The 18,832-nt window shown below is 36.6% G+C and overlaps 3 protein-coding genes across 9 annotated transcripts; 2 read left to right on the forward strand and 1 right to left on the reverse strand.

The window, feature by feature from the left end:
* The first annotated feature begins 3,608 nt into the window (after positions 1-3,608).
* Positions 3,609-4,277, forward strand: LOC113330514. Its single transcript, XM_026577316.1, has 2 exons — positions 3,609-4,050; positions 4,147-4,277. The coding sequence occupies exons 1-2, from the start codon at positions 3,609-3,611 to the stop codon at positions 4,275-4,277; spliced, it is 573 nt and encodes a 190-aa protein (XP_026433101.1).
* A 258-nt stretch (positions 4,278-4,535) lies between these two features.
* LOC113330574 (queuine tRNA-ribosyltransferase catalytic subunit 1-like) lies at positions 4,536-12,195 on the forward strand. Of its 6 annotated transcripts, none has more exons than XM_026577382.1 (16): positions 4,536-4,838; positions 5,606-5,657; positions 5,982-6,075; positions 6,576-6,781; positions 7,164-7,214; positions 7,751-7,807; positions 8,194-8,314; positions 8,674-8,740; positions 8,877-8,918; positions 9,560-9,665; positions 9,801-9,911; positions 10,862-10,933; positions 11,016-11,117; positions 11,207-11,253; positions 11,349-11,376; positions 11,702-12,195. In XM_026577382.1, the coding sequence occupies exons 2-16, from the start codon at positions 5,613-5,615 to the stop codon at positions 11,792-11,794; spliced, it is 1,242 nt and encodes a 413-aa protein (XP_026433167.1). In that variant the 5' UTR covers positions 4,536-4,838; positions 5,606-5,612; the 3' UTR covers positions 11,795-12,195. The 6 variants fall into 6 exon arrangements, with proteins under 6 accessions (XP_026433167.1, XP_026433168.1, XP_026433165.1 ...); XM_026577380.1 differs by lacking the exon at positions 4,536-4,838 and adding an exon at positions 4,873-5,254; XM_026577384.1 differs by lacking the exon at positions 4,536-4,838 and adding an exon at positions 4,873-5,254 and having other exon boundaries at positions 6,699-6,781.
* An 839-nt stretch (positions 12,196-13,034) lies between these two features.
* Positions 13,035-17,762, reverse strand: LOC113330569 (bifunctional riboflavin biosynthesis protein RIBA 1, chloroplastic-like). Of its 2 annotated transcripts, XR_003350335.1 has the most exons (8): positions 17,467-17,762; positions 16,556-16,862; positions 16,193-16,414; positions 15,526-15,848; positions 15,245-15,374; positions 14,234-14,530; positions 13,452-13,804; positions 13,035-13,199 (listed from the first exon to the last, which is right to left on the reverse strand). XR_003350335.1 is itself a non-coding variant. In XM_026577368.1 (7 exons), the coding sequence occupies exons 1-7, from the start codon at positions 17,517-17,519 to the stop codon at positions 13,574-13,576; spliced, it is 1,563 nt and encodes a 520-aa protein (XP_026433153.1). In that variant the 5' UTR covers positions 17,520-17,762; the 3' UTR covers positions 13,256-13,573. The 2 variants fall into 2 exon arrangements, 1 of the variants encoding a protein (XP_026433153.1); XM_026577368.1 differs by lacking the exon at positions 13,035-13,199 and having other exon boundaries at positions 13,256-13,804.
* Positions 17,763-18,832: the final 1,070 nt, after the last annotated feature.

Below are 18,832 nucleotides of genomic sequence, written 5' to 3' on the forward strand. Positions count from 1 at the left end.
GTACCATCATCAAGCAGGGCAAGAAGATCAGGTAACCATTCTCTTTTTCTCTCATTTTACTCTGCAAGCTCAAGCTTTCCATTTAAATCAATTTCTGCAAATCTTTTACATTCATAGTTTTTATCTTCTCCCAGTTAACTACCTAGATAAAAATTTTGCTCAAATGAAAATTCTAGCTTGGAATTGCCAAGGCATTGGCTAGAAAGATACTAGAGACCATCTAAGACATTGCATTCAAAATAATGACCCATATATTGTTTTTATTTCAGAAACCAAAACAAATAGTAAAAAAGCTAACTCTTTCATAAGATATTTTGGTATTCCTTACTATTGGTCACAGTCATCTATTGGTTTTTCTGGTGGCATTGCTCTTCTCTGGAAAGATGGCATGGGAGTTCAGTTAATATATGAACAGAGAAATTATATAGAAGTTATGGTAACTGCTGGTCCTCAATTCTCAATGGTTTCTAACTTCCTGTATGGAAGTCCAAGATATCAAGAAAAAAATGAGTTATGGGAGTCAATAACAGAAAGAAGCCAGAACATGCAGATTCCGTGGATGTTAATAAGGGATCTAAACATCACAATAAATCCTCAAGAGATGAACTCAAAGGCAAATAATGGGCAATCAAGCATCAACAAACAAATCCAAGACTGGCTTCTTCAGACTGACTTATTGGAAGTAAAATTCTCAGGGTATCCATATACTTGGAGCAATCATAGACAGAATGACAATTTGGTGGAGGCAAAGTTAGACAGAGCAATGGCAAATACAAGATGGCATGATACCTTTCCTGCAGCAAAAACCTACAATCTCACTGCTTTTGGCTCAGATTATACTCCCATACTAATGAACACAAACCCAGCAGAAAAAAACTTCAAAAAACCATTCAGGGTCTATGAAAAATGGATTCAACAAGATTCATGTAAAGAAGTCATTGAAAAAGCTTGGAACCAAACACAACAAGGATCTGCTGCTTACCAAACTGTCACAAAGCTGAAAGTCACTAAGAAAGAAGTCAAGAAATGGAATTTTTAAGTCTTTGGCAATGTTCATCAGCACATCAAGGAGGTGGAGAACAAAATTCAAGAAGCTCAAGCTACTCAAGGTCTCAACAACAACAACACTATAGAGAATCTAAAACAAAAACTCAGACATTGGTATAAAATGGAATCTGACATGAAGTACCAAAATTCAAGGGAGAATTTGTTGAAAAAAGAAAGCAGAAATACCAAGTACTTTCACTCAAGAGCTAACTATAGTAGAAGAATAAAACATATTGATTCTCTCAAAGATGACATGGGTCTGTGGCATTCAAATAGACAAGAAATAGAGCAACTCCTCAACAACCATTTCAGTTCAATTACTACTTCATCAAATCCACAAAGAGATGAAGAAATACTATGCCTCATCAGCCCATGTATAAATGAAGAAGACAATGCAAGATTAACAAAAGTACCAGACATAGAGGAAATCAAAAGTACTGTCTTTCAAATCAAACCTTGGGCTGCACCAAGACCAGATGGATTTCAAGTTGGATTTTACCAACAATGCTGGAACATAGTAGGTAATGACATTTTCCTTATGACACAAAGTTTTTTCAGAAATGGCTACCTCCTAAAAGAGCTCAATTATACCTTTCAAATACTCATACCAAAAGTTGAATGCCTCAAACCCCATCAAATTACAGACCCATTAGCATGTGCAACATAAATTGCAAAATAATCTCAAAATCCTTGCCAACAGACTCAAACCTATTCTAGAAAAAATTGTATCCCCATTTCAAGCAGCCTATGTCCCAAATAGATACATCACAGATAACACAATAATTACGCATGAAATTATGGATCACATGAAGAAGAGTAGAAATAAATTTGGAGAAGTTGGTATCAAGTTGGATATGTCGAAAGGCTTCGACAGAATTGAATGAAAATTCTTAATGGATATAATGAAGCAACTGGGTTTCTGCAACAAATGGTGCCAAATAATCAACCAGTGTGTTGGAACAACTTCAGTGTATGTTCTTTTCAATGGATCTTCTTGTCAACCTTTCACTCCAACAAGAGGATTACGCTAGGGTGATCTAATATCTCCATACTTATTTATTCTGTGCATGGAAGGATTCTCCAGAATGTTATGCAAAGCTGAAAGCACAAAGAAAATTCAAGGAATTAAACCAAGCAAATACAACACAAGCATTAATCATCTGCTATTTGCAAATGATTGCCTTCTATTTTGCAAAGGCAAAGATCAAGAGATAAGGAACCTGTTGTACATCATCAACAAATTCAGTGTTGCATCTGTACAAGTTATAAATTTCAACAAATCAAGTGTATTCTTCAACAAGCACATGCAACCTCAAAGAGCTCACCATCTTACAAATTTACTTCAAATGAAGACAACGGGGTTGAATGAAAAATATCTTGGATTACCCCTCTTCCTAGGTAAAAACAAAAGGGAGAGCTTCAAGCCAATAGAAGAAAAAGTGCAAAGCAGGTTAAGTACTTGGCAAGGTAAAATCATTGACCAAGCTGGAAGATCAACTCAAGTGCAGTCTGTGCTAGGTACCATGGCTAACTACCAAGTGGGTTTCTTTAAAATGCCAAAACATGTAACTGAGTCCATTGATATAATTCAAAGAAGATACTGGTGGAGAGCTGACAACAAGAAAGGAATGAGTCAAATCTCATGGAGTTATGTGTGCAAACCAAAAAGATTGGGTGGTATGGGATTCAAAAATACCACAAAATATAATGATGTTATAATTACAAAGCTGGCTTGGAGGATGATTACAGATGAAAACTCTCTTTGTGCTAGAATTCTGAAGGCTAAGTACTTCCACAACAAACACCCTTTGTGTGATGAAATTACAACACAAGGCTCATGGATATGGAAGAGTATTTACAAAGGACTGTAGATTGTTAAGAAGTATTATGTGCGGTCTGTTGGAGATGGAGCCAAAATAAAAATTGGAAACATAACTGGATTCCAAACATCAATCATACACAACTCACTAATGCTGCTCAACACTATGGAGAGAATGATCATGTTCAGAGTTTAATCCAGCCAGAATCCAAACAGTGGGATATCTAAAGTATAAACCAGAAATCCAGTCATACTGAGAGCATAAAAATTCAAGAAATAAGAATCCCAAAAAATGCAAGAGACATCATAAACTAGAGCTTAACAAGAAATGGTACTTTCACTGTCAAATCCACTTATAAAGCTTTGGTGCAAGAAGTCAATGGAGACAACATAAACAGTGAAGCACAAAAACTCTGGCTGAAGATATGGCACCTAAAGCTTCCCTATAAGCTCAATTTTTTTTTCCGTGGAGATCCTTAAAAGACATATTGCAAACAAGAACCAAAGTGGGCTGATACATCCCAATGAAAGATTATTCTTGTCCATTCTGCAAACAAGTTCCAGAAACTGATGTTCATCTCTTCCTACATTGTGACATGGTCCAAGTTATTTGGTTTACCATCCTCCCAGAAGCAATGCACTCTTTTCATCACTTCAAGTCCCTGCAAGATTGGATCAAAAGCTGGAGCCAAAAACAAAGTAGCATCTCTTTTAAAAAAGAGAAAGGTATCCTTTTAGCTAAATGATTATGTGGGAAATATGGAAGTTTAGATGTCTAACTGTTTTTGAGGGGGGGAATTCTCATACCAACAACATTATCATAAGCATTAGAAATTTCTGCACTAAGCATAACATTCTAGGTAGAGAGAATGATAATACTAGCAGACATCAGGCCAAAATAACTAAGAAAAAATGGGAAAAACCTCCCCAAAACTGGTTGAAGTTAAACTTTGATGCAACTTTTGACAAGCATTCTAAAACTTGTGGTATTGGTCTAATTCTAAGAGACTGTGCAGGACAATTTCTGGAGGCCATGGTGAAAGTGATAAATGCTAGAGATGCTGAACAAGGGGAAGGACTAGCACTTCTAGAAGCAGTGGAGTGGATAAAGAGTAGAAGTTGGAGTAAAGTTATCATTGAAGGTGATTGTAAAACTGTCATTGAAGCTGTGACTTCAAATTTTGGTAACTTAAATTGGCAGGATCATAATCTCATTTTGGATATTACTAGGATAGTAAAATCTATCAGTATTATTAGGTGTGTTTTCTTTCCTATGGCAGGTAATGAAGCGGCTGATGGCTTAGCAAATATGCCAAGAAATATCAATGTAATCAAGTTTGAGATGAGAACCCACCAAGATGCATTCACTCAATTATTGAGTTGGATAAATCCGTGTAACTTTCTTTTCTAGTAATGAATTTGCTTTTATGATAAAAAAAAACATAATAAGCTATAAAAAACCAAGGTGATACTAGTTGAGCTATAAAAACACTAGCCATATTATTTGGGACACGCAAAAACCATATCATGTAAAATTGATACAAAAACTCCATTTCAAAGTAAAATGATTTAAATTTAGTTTTTATTAATTTTTATAATCCCTATCCTACCCTTTACTGTATATATCCTTATCGATCCATCTTCTCCACTCGTTTAATATTTAATTTCTTCTTTCTTCTCCCCACCACCACCAGCTGCTCCTCCGACCGCAGTACCACCACCAATCCACTGTCACTTCAAGATCTGCCATGATCATCGTCGCCTCGTCCTTTAGCACCTCCTCCTCCTTCTCTCAGACCGTCGTACCCGTTATCAATTTCTGATCCTCCATCAACGCCAGATGCGCCTCCTCTTCGTCCTCCTTCCTCACCAGCGCCACTTACACCTTCTCCAACTCCAATACAATCAAATCTCACTTCTAAACTACCTCCACCATCACCGCCGCCAATTTTACGACCTTCAATTAGTTCTGGTATGATTGATTTTGGTTGATTTTTAATTTATACTGATTTTGTTCGATTGGTATTTAATCTCTCAATGAAAATATTAATTTGATGAGATCCAGTTTGTTTTTGAAAAATTTAGCGATTTTTCTTTTAAATTCTCAGAGATTGTTATCCCATCGATTGGATGGAATTTTGCTCCTAACAAATGATTTAGATCTTCTTACCATTAAATCGAATTGAAATTTCTGAAAGGATACAAAAGGGAAGGGTATCTCTTCCAAGAATAAATTTAGGGGGAATTCATTTGGAATGTGGCAGAAATGATTCGTATAAATTGGGAGTTGGGTTTTATTATCGCAAACATAATCTAGGATCATAAGATTATGAAGATAAAGCACAAAACTGCAAGAGTAAAAAGGTGGAATTCAAGACGTTCAAGATAGTAAGAAGCTTATTTTCTTTAAATTTTGGAACTTTATGATTATGACCGACATAAAAATTTTACATTTGAGGTATAATTTGCTTAGTTCATTAACAAAATGTTAAAGTTCCGGCACTTTTTTTTTTTGTTAATAGATAACAAAATGTTGATTCGTTTTTTTCTTCTTAGATTAAGCTTATCATGTTTGTGCACATGATTTGGTTTGTTTCTGTCTGTTTTTTGTGTTTCTTGATTAGTACCAATGATGGATCTGAATATACTACCTTGATTGATATTATTCAAACAATAACAATCACATTACTCTTATAGGAACTTTTGGTCGATTACACTGATTTTCTTATTTCTTCTCAGCTGTTTGATGCCAGTTTCTCCAACTGTTCGAACAATGGCGCTTAAATTCGAGGTATAATCTCTGTTAAGAAATTAAATAGAGAATGTTAATACATTGATGCATATATCTTAGGTTTAATGTTAAGAGAATTTAGTAATTGGTCTCATGCACTAGATTATGAGAATGTTTTTAAATTACATTGTATGAAGCGAATTATTTGATTGTGTTTGTGCACGTGATGTAACTGAAACATTGTATTTTGGGGCACTCGATGGAAATTGATTGTTAGTTTTCACCTATGAGCTACATATTGATGAGTAATGGGTGCATCAAGTTTGTTTTTATTGCTCATTTGATTGTTTATCTGTGCATGACATATGAATTTCTTACATGAAGGTTTTGGGTCGGTGTAATCGTGCTCGTGCATCCAAACTTACGCTTCCACACTTTGAGTGTCAGACGCCTCTATTTATGCCTGTTGGAACACAAGGTTAGTTTTTGAATTATTGGGTTGCAATTATTAAATTCTGGTATTTTCTGATATGCAAACATATGGTTGCTTGGAACGGAGCAGCACTAGTAACCATCAACAACTAAGTAAGACAGGTAATAGAATTTGTCATGCCTAATCAGTTTATCAACAAATCAAAAGCAGCACCATGACTCATAGCTACTGGCAGTAGGATTAGTATCCTTTTACAAATATCTTACTCTTAGTCCCTTTCAGGATCTGTACTTCAGTTTAGTAAAATAGTTCACTAGAAAATTTGGTTATTTTTTCTCTGCTCCGCATCTCCTTATTTATATTTGGAAATGTGTGGAGGCTATGATTAATGAAATGGCAGGTCATCATATAAATTTGTAATCTTTCACATGAATTCAATGGTCAGATAAATTTGGAGTATAAGATTAGCTGCTATATGATTTAGTTGAGATAGTTGGTTGGTCATTTTAGTTTCTTAGTGGAAACACCTGGTTGTCAATGTATAGTTATTCAACAAAGTTACTTGTTAAAAGGCACAATAAAGGGTTTAACGACTAGCCAACTCGAAGATATCGGCTGTCATATAATACTTGGAAATACCTACCATTTGGAACTTCGTCCTGGTTCAGAGTTGATTGATGAACTTGGGGGCCTGCACAATTTTATGAACTGGCCAAGAGCACTACTTACGGACTCCGGTGGCTTTCAAATGGTTAGTTAGCATTGTTTGTTTACTTTCTGTGCTCCTTGACTTTCATGAATTATCATCCATTTCTTCTTTTCTTCTTAGTAATCTTTAGTCGTCATCTCGTTAGCAGTCTACTAGAAGTAGTTACTGTAGTATTTTTTTTCTTCTTCAATAAAACCATTGTTTCCCTCCTCGTATGGTTCTCCTAAATATATTATAGTTCATTTTCTCGATCACCTATACACAGAAAAAAGCCTGAGCCCGTAAGTTCTTATTGATCCCAATGAGGTAATCACAAACAGAGTCTCTTTTGACTATGGATGACCCTTCTAGAATTCTTTGGTACGAAAGCAGAATTTATTTTTAGATTATCAAAATTTATTTTTAGTCTCTTTTGCCCATCCAGGTCTCTCTGTTGCATTTAGCTGACATCACTGAGAAGGGTGTGACGTTTCAGGTTTGTTTAGCTCAGTTCTGTTTTAATTTTTGATTTGATTCAATTTATATCAGTCAGTTGGTTTATAATTCCCACACATAGTTTTAAGTTTTAACCATTGAATGCTGTAAAACTTTACCCAAGTACAGAAGGTATTTCACTATTTTGTGTACCGCCATAGACACGAATCATCAGCAACAGGATTCTAGAAAGAAATGATCGTCAGCAACAGGATTCTAGAAAGAAATGAACATGTAACACAAAATATTCCTACTCACTGCTACACATGTGGCATGTGCGTGGAATTAGGGAACGTGCTCTTAAATGCTTTAGTCATCCACCTTCTCAAGTGGTTGCTGAGTTTACATCTCTGATATGTTGATGTAAAATGAGCCCTTCAGTTTTGATTTTCTTATTTATGGGTCGAATTTTGATTTTCTTATTTATGGGTCAAAAGAGGCCTATCTTGCTTAATTTTAGTAGTAGCACGGATATAATAGTAGCTACCACTGTTCTGTTCATATTTGTAACTCCTGGTTCATTTCTCTTATCTTCAGTCACCTGTCGATGGAAAGCCAATGCTCTTAACACCTGAAGAATCAATACAAATCCAAGTGGGTTTTCTTGTGCTCTAACTTTGAATCATCTCCCTATCTTTGTTATTGTTATTCTGTAGCTGCACTGTTTCACTTAGAATTCAAAGATGCATGTTATACTAGGCCCTTCATTATCGGAGCCTTATCATAGGTTTTGGGGGAACACATTATAACTCGTGGATGGTAAACTAGTGAATGTTGGATCTGGGACTCTCTCTATTAGTGGGAATAGCTGCCTTGGTTCCTACTTTTAGGATAATTAATTCTTATTGAGTAGCTGATCTCTGACATAAAGAAATATATTGACTTAGCAATGCAATTAAGCTTCTTCCGTGATCTGTTATGTTCTTAGCTGCTTCCTCCAAATGTATAACTTTTATCTCTTATTCCAACAATTTCTACAGAATAGAATTGGAGCAGATATCATTATGGCCCTTGACGATGTTGTCAAAACCACTATTACTGGTCCACGAGTTGAAGAAGCTATGTATCGCACCATACGTTGGATAGACAGATGTATAGCTGGTAAGCAGTCAAATAGGAATCTTTTTTACCTCTGTTTGATGCCATGTTGAGGTGGAGAATTTAATTATTTTATTTCATACCAAGTCTTTATATTCCAGGTTTTTTTTTTTGTCTCTTATTGCCTTTGTTCCTGCTGTATTTCTTAAGTCATTTCTCTCCTGCAGCAATTGCTTATTATTAACGTAACAGCTATGTACTCATTTAGAGATACTGCAGCTAATTAGATCCCTTGTTCACCTCCTCTAGTGAAAGTTTCTTCATTTATTTTTCTTATTCCCCGTTCATCAACAATCAATATTGAATATTGATACTTGTGTTGGCAAGACGCATACCAATTTTAATTCATTTATTAATAACAGCTCACAAGAGACCAGATGAGCAAAATTTGTTTGGTATAGTACAAGGAGGTTTGGATCCAGATCTCAGGTGACATAGACAATAGTTCTTTGCTTTTTCTAGAATTTCTTGTGAATGTCTCTCTGTTGTACACAAGCACACATGGAGAATTCTTTTGTTCAATAGCTAGCTAGTTCTGTAACTTCAAATTGCTGTTGTTTTCTAGGGATATATGCGTTAAAGAACTGGTCAAGCGCAATTTACCTGGGTATGTCATACTACATTACTACTCTTGCAATGGTTACCAATGGATGTACAAACCTATTTCCACCTGTGTGAGCAATCGACATAACAATGAGATTTCTCAAAGATGTATTAAAGGCTTGGTGGTTAATATAATTTGTACCCATTCAATCTGCCTGACGTACCTCGGAAACACAGACACCATGATACTCAGTTCTTGTACACCTCACCTGATAAGGGCACAATTCGCTCAGTTTTATTCTCATACCTCGCACCTGCCCTGTCCCCAATGCTGCTATTCTTTCAATTGGCGCTTCAGAATTCTATTCCATATGTGAATTATTCATGAAAAATGCAGACCAAGTTTGTAATCAACAACCCCATCTATCAAGGGACTTCATTCTGTTGGCAACTTAGTTTTTTCTCTGTTTAACCATATAGTTTAAACCAATGATATTGCGTAGTATGGCAGGATCTAGGCCGCATACTAGTCAATTGTCTGTTATGTGGGATTCTGTTGCTTCAAGTTACTTTTGAAACATATGTGTACACAACTACCCAAAATTGATTGGCTGTGCAGTGCTTCCCTTGAAACTTCAATTTGCAAATGTCCCATCAATTAAAAGACTCGAGCAAGTTAATTAACTTAGTTTACTTTTGTGATAGCTATGCTATTGGTGGTCTTTCAGGTGGCGAAGAAAAAGATTCATTTTGGCGTGTTGTGGCTCAGTGCACTGCAGCTTTGCCCGATGATAAACCCCGATATGTTATGGTAAAAAATGAGTCTATGTTCCATATGTGAAGGACATGCACCAATAGGATTGTTCGAGTGATTCATAACTTTCTACCTTTGTTACCCAGCTATGTTGAGACTTCTTAATCTATTCTATATGCATATTATTTTCAGGGTGTTGGATATCCTCTTGATATTGTTGTGTGCAGCGCATTAGGTGCCGACATGTTTGACTGTGTATATCCAACGCGTACGGCTCGTTTTGGAACAGCTCTTGTACCCGAGGTAGGTATTTTAACGTTCATGTTGAGGAATAAAACTACGAATTCTCCCTTTGTAAGTATGTGCATGCGTATGTCAATTGTATACAAGTATGATGAAAGAGTTGCACATGCTAGGCTGATGCCGAAATGGTGATAGATTCTGATCAAGATACTAGATGTTGTCGAAATGAACATAAATACTCCATCTTTCCCTTGATCTACCCAAAATTTAGTATATGATGTAGGTTTGGGATATTTACACCAAAATAATCGAGACACCTCTTCTTTGCTGAAAGAATCACCTGCTCCTTTAAATCTGTTGCATCTTCATGTCCTCATACACCTCAACAAAATGGCATGGGAGAGAGGAATATTAGGCATATTACAGAGGTTGTCAACACCATCTTACTTCAAGCTTGCTTACCTACGCAGTTCTGGTTTGATTCATTCCTTACATCAACAGAACTCCTTCCAAGCTGCTTCAGTTTATAACTCCATTTAATATGAACGACTAGAGGATCCGCCATCAGTTTTTGGTGACTAGTTTTAGTATAGTAATTGTTCTTGTTGAGACCAGAAGAAGAAGAGGATCTGCCATCACTATGTAACGGTGTGGGTTCCATGATTGTCTTCTTTGTTTTTCAACTAAGCTCAACCAAGTCTTTTAAGGCATTTCTGTGTGTTTTTCGAAAAGATGGAGATGTGAATACTGGTGTAGTTAATAAGCAAAGATGATGGGTTGAGTATAGTTGGTGATTTTCTGCTGCAATCTGATTTCTGTTGATATTTTATTTTGTCCTACTTTCTTGACTTAAACCATGAGGAGATATTATCAATAGTAAATGTTATATACATGATAGGTTATCAACTATTGAGAATGAGATTGAACAAAAGTCGTTAAAATGTAACTCCATGTCCATCAACTTGTACTTCCAAGTGACATTTTTTTCTCAATTAAACTTCTTGTCACAGGGGTTGCTTAAATTAAAGCACAAAGTAATGGCCAGTGATATGCGTCCCATCGATCCAGAATGCACCTGTATGGTATGGTTCCATCTTCTTTGACAACTGAAGTGTTAATAACTTAATGTTTGCATATTTCAGCTCTACTGTGTTATCATTGTAGGTCTGCAAGAAGTATACAAGAGCTTATATTCATTCTCTTGTTACAAAAGATGCTATGGGATCTCAGCTTGTATCATATCACAATTTGTCTTACATGATGAGGGTAAAAATCACTTAGCTTAATTACTACTGGTGCCATGATCTTTGGTATTTTATTCTAAATTCTAACTCGTTGAATGCTTTGGGTGACAGCTTAGCAGGGACCTACACATGTCCATAATTAAAGGATGCTTCCCAGAGTGTGTACTCAAACCATCTGATTTTATTTGATTAGAGTTTTATATCTTTCCCGTGACTGATAGTCTTCCTTATTTTGGTTTTGCAATTCATGCAGGTTTGTTTGTGGCTTTCTGAAGAAGATGGTATTCCTCTTACTCAAATGTGTTTTAGCTGCATCTGGTTTCGTTTTACTTTTACTTTTTCTCGTCTTTTTTTTTTATTACCGTTCAAATTGATGACTAGATGTGTCATAACTAGTCAGGGTAGTTTCTTTTAACACGTGGATACACACATGATCACCATTCATCCTTTCTTCCTAGAATAACATCATTCTAGTTTCAAGTCCCAGCTGAAGTTGGTTTCAACTCAAGTTTTCGCGCCACCATTTTTTGCTTCAAACAAAGCGAACTGTAAGTTTCCTTCCCCTTTGATGTATTATCTGACCCAATTATTTTCTAACTCTTGCAGTTCCCCAAAGGTGATATTCCAGAATGGGTCTGCGATGCTATGGAGGTTGCCTGTATCGACATCTCTACTTGCTGTTTTCCGTCCAAGGATTAAGTCTACACAAATACAAGTAATACTACCAGTATACAAACAGAATGTACAACAATTTGGCCTCACAACTGACGTTCATTTGGTCGACAGAAAGAAGAAAATAGTCATCAATTAGAATTAGCTACAGGGCAGCATCAATTTTGTTCCACAGCTGCTGCTAGAATAGCACAACTATACACTCCTATTAGAAATTTTATGAATACATGAGGGCTCTCTAATTTTGTACCTAGTATGTTGTTTAAACCAGGATAGGCTTAGTTAGGGCATGTCTTATATTTCTGAATTTGTGAGAACATACTAACGCACACTTAGTGTTCCCACAAAGAGGATAGGACAATTTAAAATTCCCACTAAAGAGGAATGGACAAAAGAAATGAAATAATGGAATCATCTCATTTCTTGTACCACAACTCCTATTCTTGAGTGCTATGATTCGTGATCTTTACTTGAGAAGACCGTTGAGACGGCTAGCTCAAAGTTTTGGGATCATATTCGTGATCATTTCTATCACCCGCTTTTGTCATTCTTACCACCACTTTTGTCGTGTTACAAATTATATCCTGGTTTAAGTCAAAATCATTATACGGATGCCACTTTTATTTTGTTGCTGACGAAAGGCAAATTATATTTAGGCTTAATGGCGCGTCTGAAAAGTGAGAAAGGGATTCTATCCCAGAATCCTACTACTAAAGAATATAGAGAGGGAATCCCAAATCTGCCACCTCCCCATGGGTTTTGAATTCTCGTACTTTTTGAGAATCCTAATCCGCTCCAAACATAGGAGTATTTCCAGAAAACTGATTCCATTCCCCAACCAAACACGCTAAAGGTCATCAAAGAGATGAAAAGAGAGAACACACGGAATATAATTAGCTGAAGGTCATCGAAGAGATAGAAATGCCAACAACAGCGTCTCAGTTATAGAAATGCAAGATAGGCCCATATATTGTGCTTGTCAGTGTTTGCAAAAACCCATTGAAAACCAACGCTATCTAGAAAATGATGCCAAAGATCCTGATTTCAGTGCAGTGTAAAAATAAGTAGCTCTGAGTTTCCTGTTCTGCATTTACAGAAAAGACTCGTACTATTCTGTGCTTCCCAGCTCTGAGCAGGAAATCTAAAGTAGGTGCACCATTGTGGCAAAGTGTCCAGACCAGAAGAAAAAAACACTTCTAGAGAGGTGCACCATTGTGGTTTTCAAGAGAAAAGTTAATTATTTGTTGATTCAAGTAAAATCAACCAATTGAGAAACTGCAAATATCCAATAAAATGTCAAGCACCACCTAGTTACAGAATTCACAGAATCAGCAAATTGCAACATCTTTCCTTTTAATCATCAAGAAGTGAGGATGTAAACTATTTATTCACACACTACTACATAAAGAGATTGGAGTGATCCATTAAACACCTGCATATTCAGCTTTAAAATTAGAGAGATTTCCAATAATTGTAACAGATCAGAGATTGAGCAATTGCAAAGAAATAAGCAAGCTTCCATTAATGGCAAACATTTCCTCAATAATTTACAATATCATCAGTGAAAAGACTTCTTTTAGAAGGAAAAAGAATCAATGCAGTGGATTAGTAATCTCAGATTTTCATAATTAAATGAAACGACGGCAACTTATTTGAGCACAAATATTTGTCTGATACCGCTTACCTGCCGTATAAGTACTATAGTTTGTATCGTTCATGATTCATCTCACTGGAAAAATACGCAGCTGGGGCTTCCTTAGATCACGAGTTGAAGCACATTATCCTTGTCAGATTTATCAGAAGAGGTTACTGCTCAGTACCACTAATGAGATTGTTAAGCCGACCGTTAAATTCAAAGTTGTATACATGGCCCATTTTTTTCCGTTTTGTCTCCAAATATCTCTGGTTATCCTTTGTAATTGGGGTCAACAACGGAACTCTGCCCACAACTGACAAACCATAACCTTTAAGCCCAACATACTTCGTTGGATTATTCGTCATCAACTTCATTGAGTGTACACCAACATCTCGTAATATCTGCAAATAATTAAAGGTATAAATGCAAATGCCTTAACTTATTAATCTTGCAAAGCAAATGAATTGTTGGAAGATATTTCTATCTCTATTGCAAAAAGAAGGAAGAAAGACTGGCGCTTTCATGTAACGGTTACTTCATTAACGTGTTGGGAATAAATTTTAAGTAGATGCTTTTGCGAAACAATACTCCATTAACTGAGTTGGGAATATCATTTAGGCCTTGCTGTGAAGTATGATATTTCATATTTAAGTAGATCACTTTCTAGATGTCAGATTTTGTGGCTTCTCCAAATTTGTTTCAAGATAATAATGCCTATCCCAAGTTTCCCTTTTTTCGCTTCGCTTTTTCTATATTCTGGCTCTGATATTGTCATATATAATTTCTCGCGAACTTAGCTAGCTTAATCAAAGTTTGAACAAAACAAGTACCTGCGCGCCAATGCCGTATTCTCGTGAATCAACAGGTAATCCAAGCTCCTCATTTGCCTCTACTGTGTCCCGCCCATCATCCTGCAAGTTGTACGCACGAAGCTTGTGGCCAAGACCAATTCCCCTTCCTTCGTGTCCACGGAGATACACCAACACACCCTTTCCAGCTGCCTCAATTTGCTTCATGGCAAGTGCAAGCTGATCCCCACAGTCACATCTTGCCGACCCAAATATGTCTCCTGTAAGGCACTCGGAGTGTACCCTCACAAGAATGTTTTCACCATCCCCAATATCACCCTGTTTACAACACAGATACATTCAACATTTTGTAACAGCTTCATCTAAATTTCCAAGTCATGCTAGATGACAACTGACAACTTAATTGACATATTGACACGACATGCATTTCTAGAAGTTTGAACAACATGGTTCAATAATTTTGATAGAATGTTCTGTTTTAGGATCTATGGAGTACAGTTTTGTTGTCTAACGTGACACGTCAGGATGGGGGTCACAAAATTATACTGGTCTTGGTAGCTAGAATGTAACAATTTCAGTTTGTATCATTACGCTCAATGTAGCTCATGTGAACTCTCAGAATGAATGAAGTGTCCCGGTCTAGATGTAGGATCTCCCATTAACTAGAGAGAAGATCAGATTGTTGTTACTCATCAACACATTGACTTTACCAGGAGGACACACTTTTTACCTTTCTTAATGAATGTCACAACCACAATTTCATTACAAACACGTGGATTAAAGCTCATCTTGGGCCAACTTACTTGCTTATAATTTTTCAACTATCCTGATATATTTGTTTCTTTCGGAGGGAAAAAAAGTTCTACTTCAAGTGGATAAACAATAGACCCTTCACAGACAAGAACACCTAATAATAAGGATATGTGACTCCTCCTACCATTATCTTTAGGCTTCATTGTGATGAAAAAAATCAAACAAACAGAAAATACAAATAAATAAAAGCAGAGTTCTCAAATTCAAGATTTCGCTTACTTTCACCATGGCTATATGCTCAATTCCATCTAGCATTGACTTGTAACAGTAGGCCTCAAAAGGTCCCCACATGGTGGGTATACGTGCCACAGAGGACCGCTCGACCAGTTTATCTGATTTCCTTCTATATCTATAAAATTTCACAAGAATTATAAATCTCAGCAAAACTGGTTTAGGAGTCAAATTTGAAGATTAAAGACACTTGCCAAATGCCTACGAGAATGACCACAAATACCACTGATATTCCAAGAGTGATCAATTAAACACATGAGACTCTTTACCTGATTAAATCAGCAATCGAAATAATTTTCAAGGTCTCTCGCTGGGCAAATTCACGAAGCTTTGGCAATCTTGCCATGGAACCATCGTCATCAACGATCTCACAGAGAACCGCAACAGGGTCAAACCCGGCCAAGACTGCAAGATCAACAGATGCTTCAGTATGCCCTGCTCTTTTGAGAACACCTCCATCCCTATACCTCAAAGGGAAAATATGCCCTGGACGGTTCAAATCCTCGGGTTTAGAATCTCTTGATGCAAGAGTCAAGATTGTCTTTGCTCTATCTTGAGCGGACACCCCCGTGGTTGTACCATGTTTTGCATCCTAAAACCCCCCATTATAATCAATATGAGATTGAAAGATAATAATTTTAGAAGAATAGAAGATTAAACACATAAACAATTGAAGCAAGAAAAGTCACAGCAAAACAATATATAAATGCAACACAAATTTTGGGTGATTCACCCAAATCGAGGATTAAATCTAGGATCATGTTTGCAGAGATTGCAATGGCTTGGAATATAGATGACAATTAAGGGTTTAAGGGTTTCTCCTTACCTTGCACCACTTTTTGCAAGGAGAAGATAGTACGTAGCTTGTATATGGATTGTAGAGGAATTAACATTAACAAATTACTTTTAGTTGAATTAAGAAGGAAAATAACATACCACTGTTACTGTGAATGCCGTACAAAGTTTCTCCTCATTCTCCTTTGTCTGGACCATTAAAGGTAGCTGTAACCTATCCAAGTATTCTCCTTGCATGCTGACACACACAATTCCAGTTCCATGCTTTACAATAAACGCCATGGCTTCAGGAGTTGCTAATTCTGCTGCCATTATTAGATCTCCTTCATTTTCTCTGTCTTCGTCATCCACAACAATGACCATCTGCAATATAGACCCAAAGGAAGAATTGAATTAAACAACAGACAGCTTGATCATGCCACATCATACCCAGTTCCGAGCTGTGGATACAACTTTCACTAATTTTGGATAAGAGTGAGAGAGAGAGCCAAGGAGAGAACAAACCTTGCCTTGACGAATATCTTCAATGGCCTCATCAACGGAAGCGAATCCACCCGTTGGTGTATCCCAATCAGGCTCATCCTTGTCCATAAAGAAATCATCAGTTGTAGGAATCATATCTGCTGCCAGTGTCTCAAATGCACCTGATAATTTAGCCTGTTCATCCCCCGAAACAACTGCAGCTCTAAGTCTACTGCCACCTTCGCGTGAATTACTCAATCTAATCATGGAAAAACTTGACGTGTTTGCATTTGCTCCAAACGAGTTATCGCATCTTAGCCCATTGAACCAGTTAAAATATTTCTTCCTTCTTCATAACACAAAAAAAAAAGGTAGTCAGATCAGTCCGCACGTTATCAATTAAAACATCCATAAAAATCTACAAATATGTTGCTGCCAGCAGAATGCTCTTCATAAGTAAACACACCAAAACATGTGGGAAATTAGAACCAGTGTTACTCACATATAGAAAAACAAAACAGTTGCAACCACAATTTCAAATTGTTACGTAAACATAGAGCACCCAAAAGTAAGCATCTTCGATTTACTTAAGGAAGGTCTTCGCGCTAGATTAGATACAGGAGGCTCCATCAATTTCACAATGAAAAGGCACTTACGTAAGCTAGTTGCAAACTCTTATGGAACTACATATTATCTCTATTCATCTAAGATTAAAATGAAACTTACAATTTTACCAGCAACCACAATATACAAACTCTAATACTAAATATGGGTGATTCAAAAAGGAACCTAACAGAATTTTACATATCCTCACCCAAATTTAATCAAACCTATAGATAAAGACACTGAATTAAATTAGAGAGACCCAGATAGATTAATGAAGAACAAGTAAATCCTATAAAATCTCAGAAAAAAATCAATAATTCAGATCCAGAGACAGAGAGGGAGAATACCGTGAATGGGAGGGAGTAGTAACCATAGAGCAAGAAGGGTTGATAGACGCCATCTTCAATCAAAAAAAGCTATCTAATCTAAATTGGAAATAATCTATTCTTTGTTAATTGGGAGAATTTTCCTACTTATGAAGCTGAGAAATAGAAGAGAGAAAACGAGGAAAGGTGAATGAAGACGAGAGAGGGGGTTATTGTGACTACTGGTTTGGTATTTATATTGGATGGCTGAATGGATACATTCAAAGAGCTTGAAACTTTTTAATCGTCCACCACCACCACCCACCAATAAATTACAGAGATTTTTGCTGAAAGAAATAATATTACAATATCCCTTATTAATTTTCAGAAAATTGTGTACGTTTCTAGACAGATCACTGGGTCCCACTAAATCTGATCTAACGGTATTTAACGCTAACATCTCACGGCCAGTCCATATATATATTTTAAGCTCACTCTGAGTCTTATGCTAGAAGGGAGTCCTAGCTATTTTTATTTTAAGTGAGGTAAAAGTGTGGATTGTAACGTTTAGTTACTTCGGAGTTGGAGTCGTCCACACTTTTTCCGACGCATTTTCTGAGGTTTCACCGAAGAGCGTTTGGAATTTAAACGAGAGAGCAATTTGATTATCGCTCGGATAGTGAACACTTGAATTCACGGTAATTGTGAACCGGATACGCGTCAAGAAAATACGCAAGAAACCAGATATTAATTGTCGTTTAGGAGTACTGTTTTATGATTAAACTGTTAAAAGCATGAGCCATGACATTTGAAATGTTAGTGTTTTTCATTATGTTAGAACGTCTCAACGACGGGCCAAAAAATTCCTAGGTGGAAGTCTTCATGAGACCTTTATTTATAAGAGAAGTTAAAAAATAAGGTCTCTCCTCGTCATTTAACCCCTCACCATTCTGTAGTAAACAACCCTTTATGGCCATTACTCCTAGATTGGGAACCCCTGCTGAAAATGAAACTGTGAGAAAATTAGACCTTTTTCATTTTATTTGGCAATTAAAATAACCTGGCATTTTTAGGGGCCACCCCAAAGGATTTAGGGGCCATCAATTTATACCCAGCCAAAGACTCTAGTTAAGGGGTACCCTATATGATATTGAAGTTATATAAATGCCCTTCTGGTAAAACTGTATAAAAACCAAATCAAAAACAATTCTACTCATTTCAATTCTTCTTCTTCCAGTTTCATATTGTCTTCCGATTGTGGAAGAATTTTTTTTTTCCTCGTTCAACCGAAACATCGTCGCGAATCGTAAAATCAAAACATCGTCGATTCGATTATAAAACAATGGATAAGAGAAATGAAACCCACAGACCTAGAACCAAAAATGTTGCTCGGGGTATCGATCCAAAC

Source organism: Papaver somniferum, unplaced genomic scaffold (genome assembly GCF_003573695.1).
Source record: "Papaver somniferum cultivar HN1 unplaced genomic scaffold, ASM357369v1 unplaced-scaffold_118, whole genome shotgun sequence".
NCBI lineage: Eukaryota > Viridiplantae > Streptophyta > Magnoliopsida > Ranunculales > Papaveraceae > Papaver > Papaver somniferum.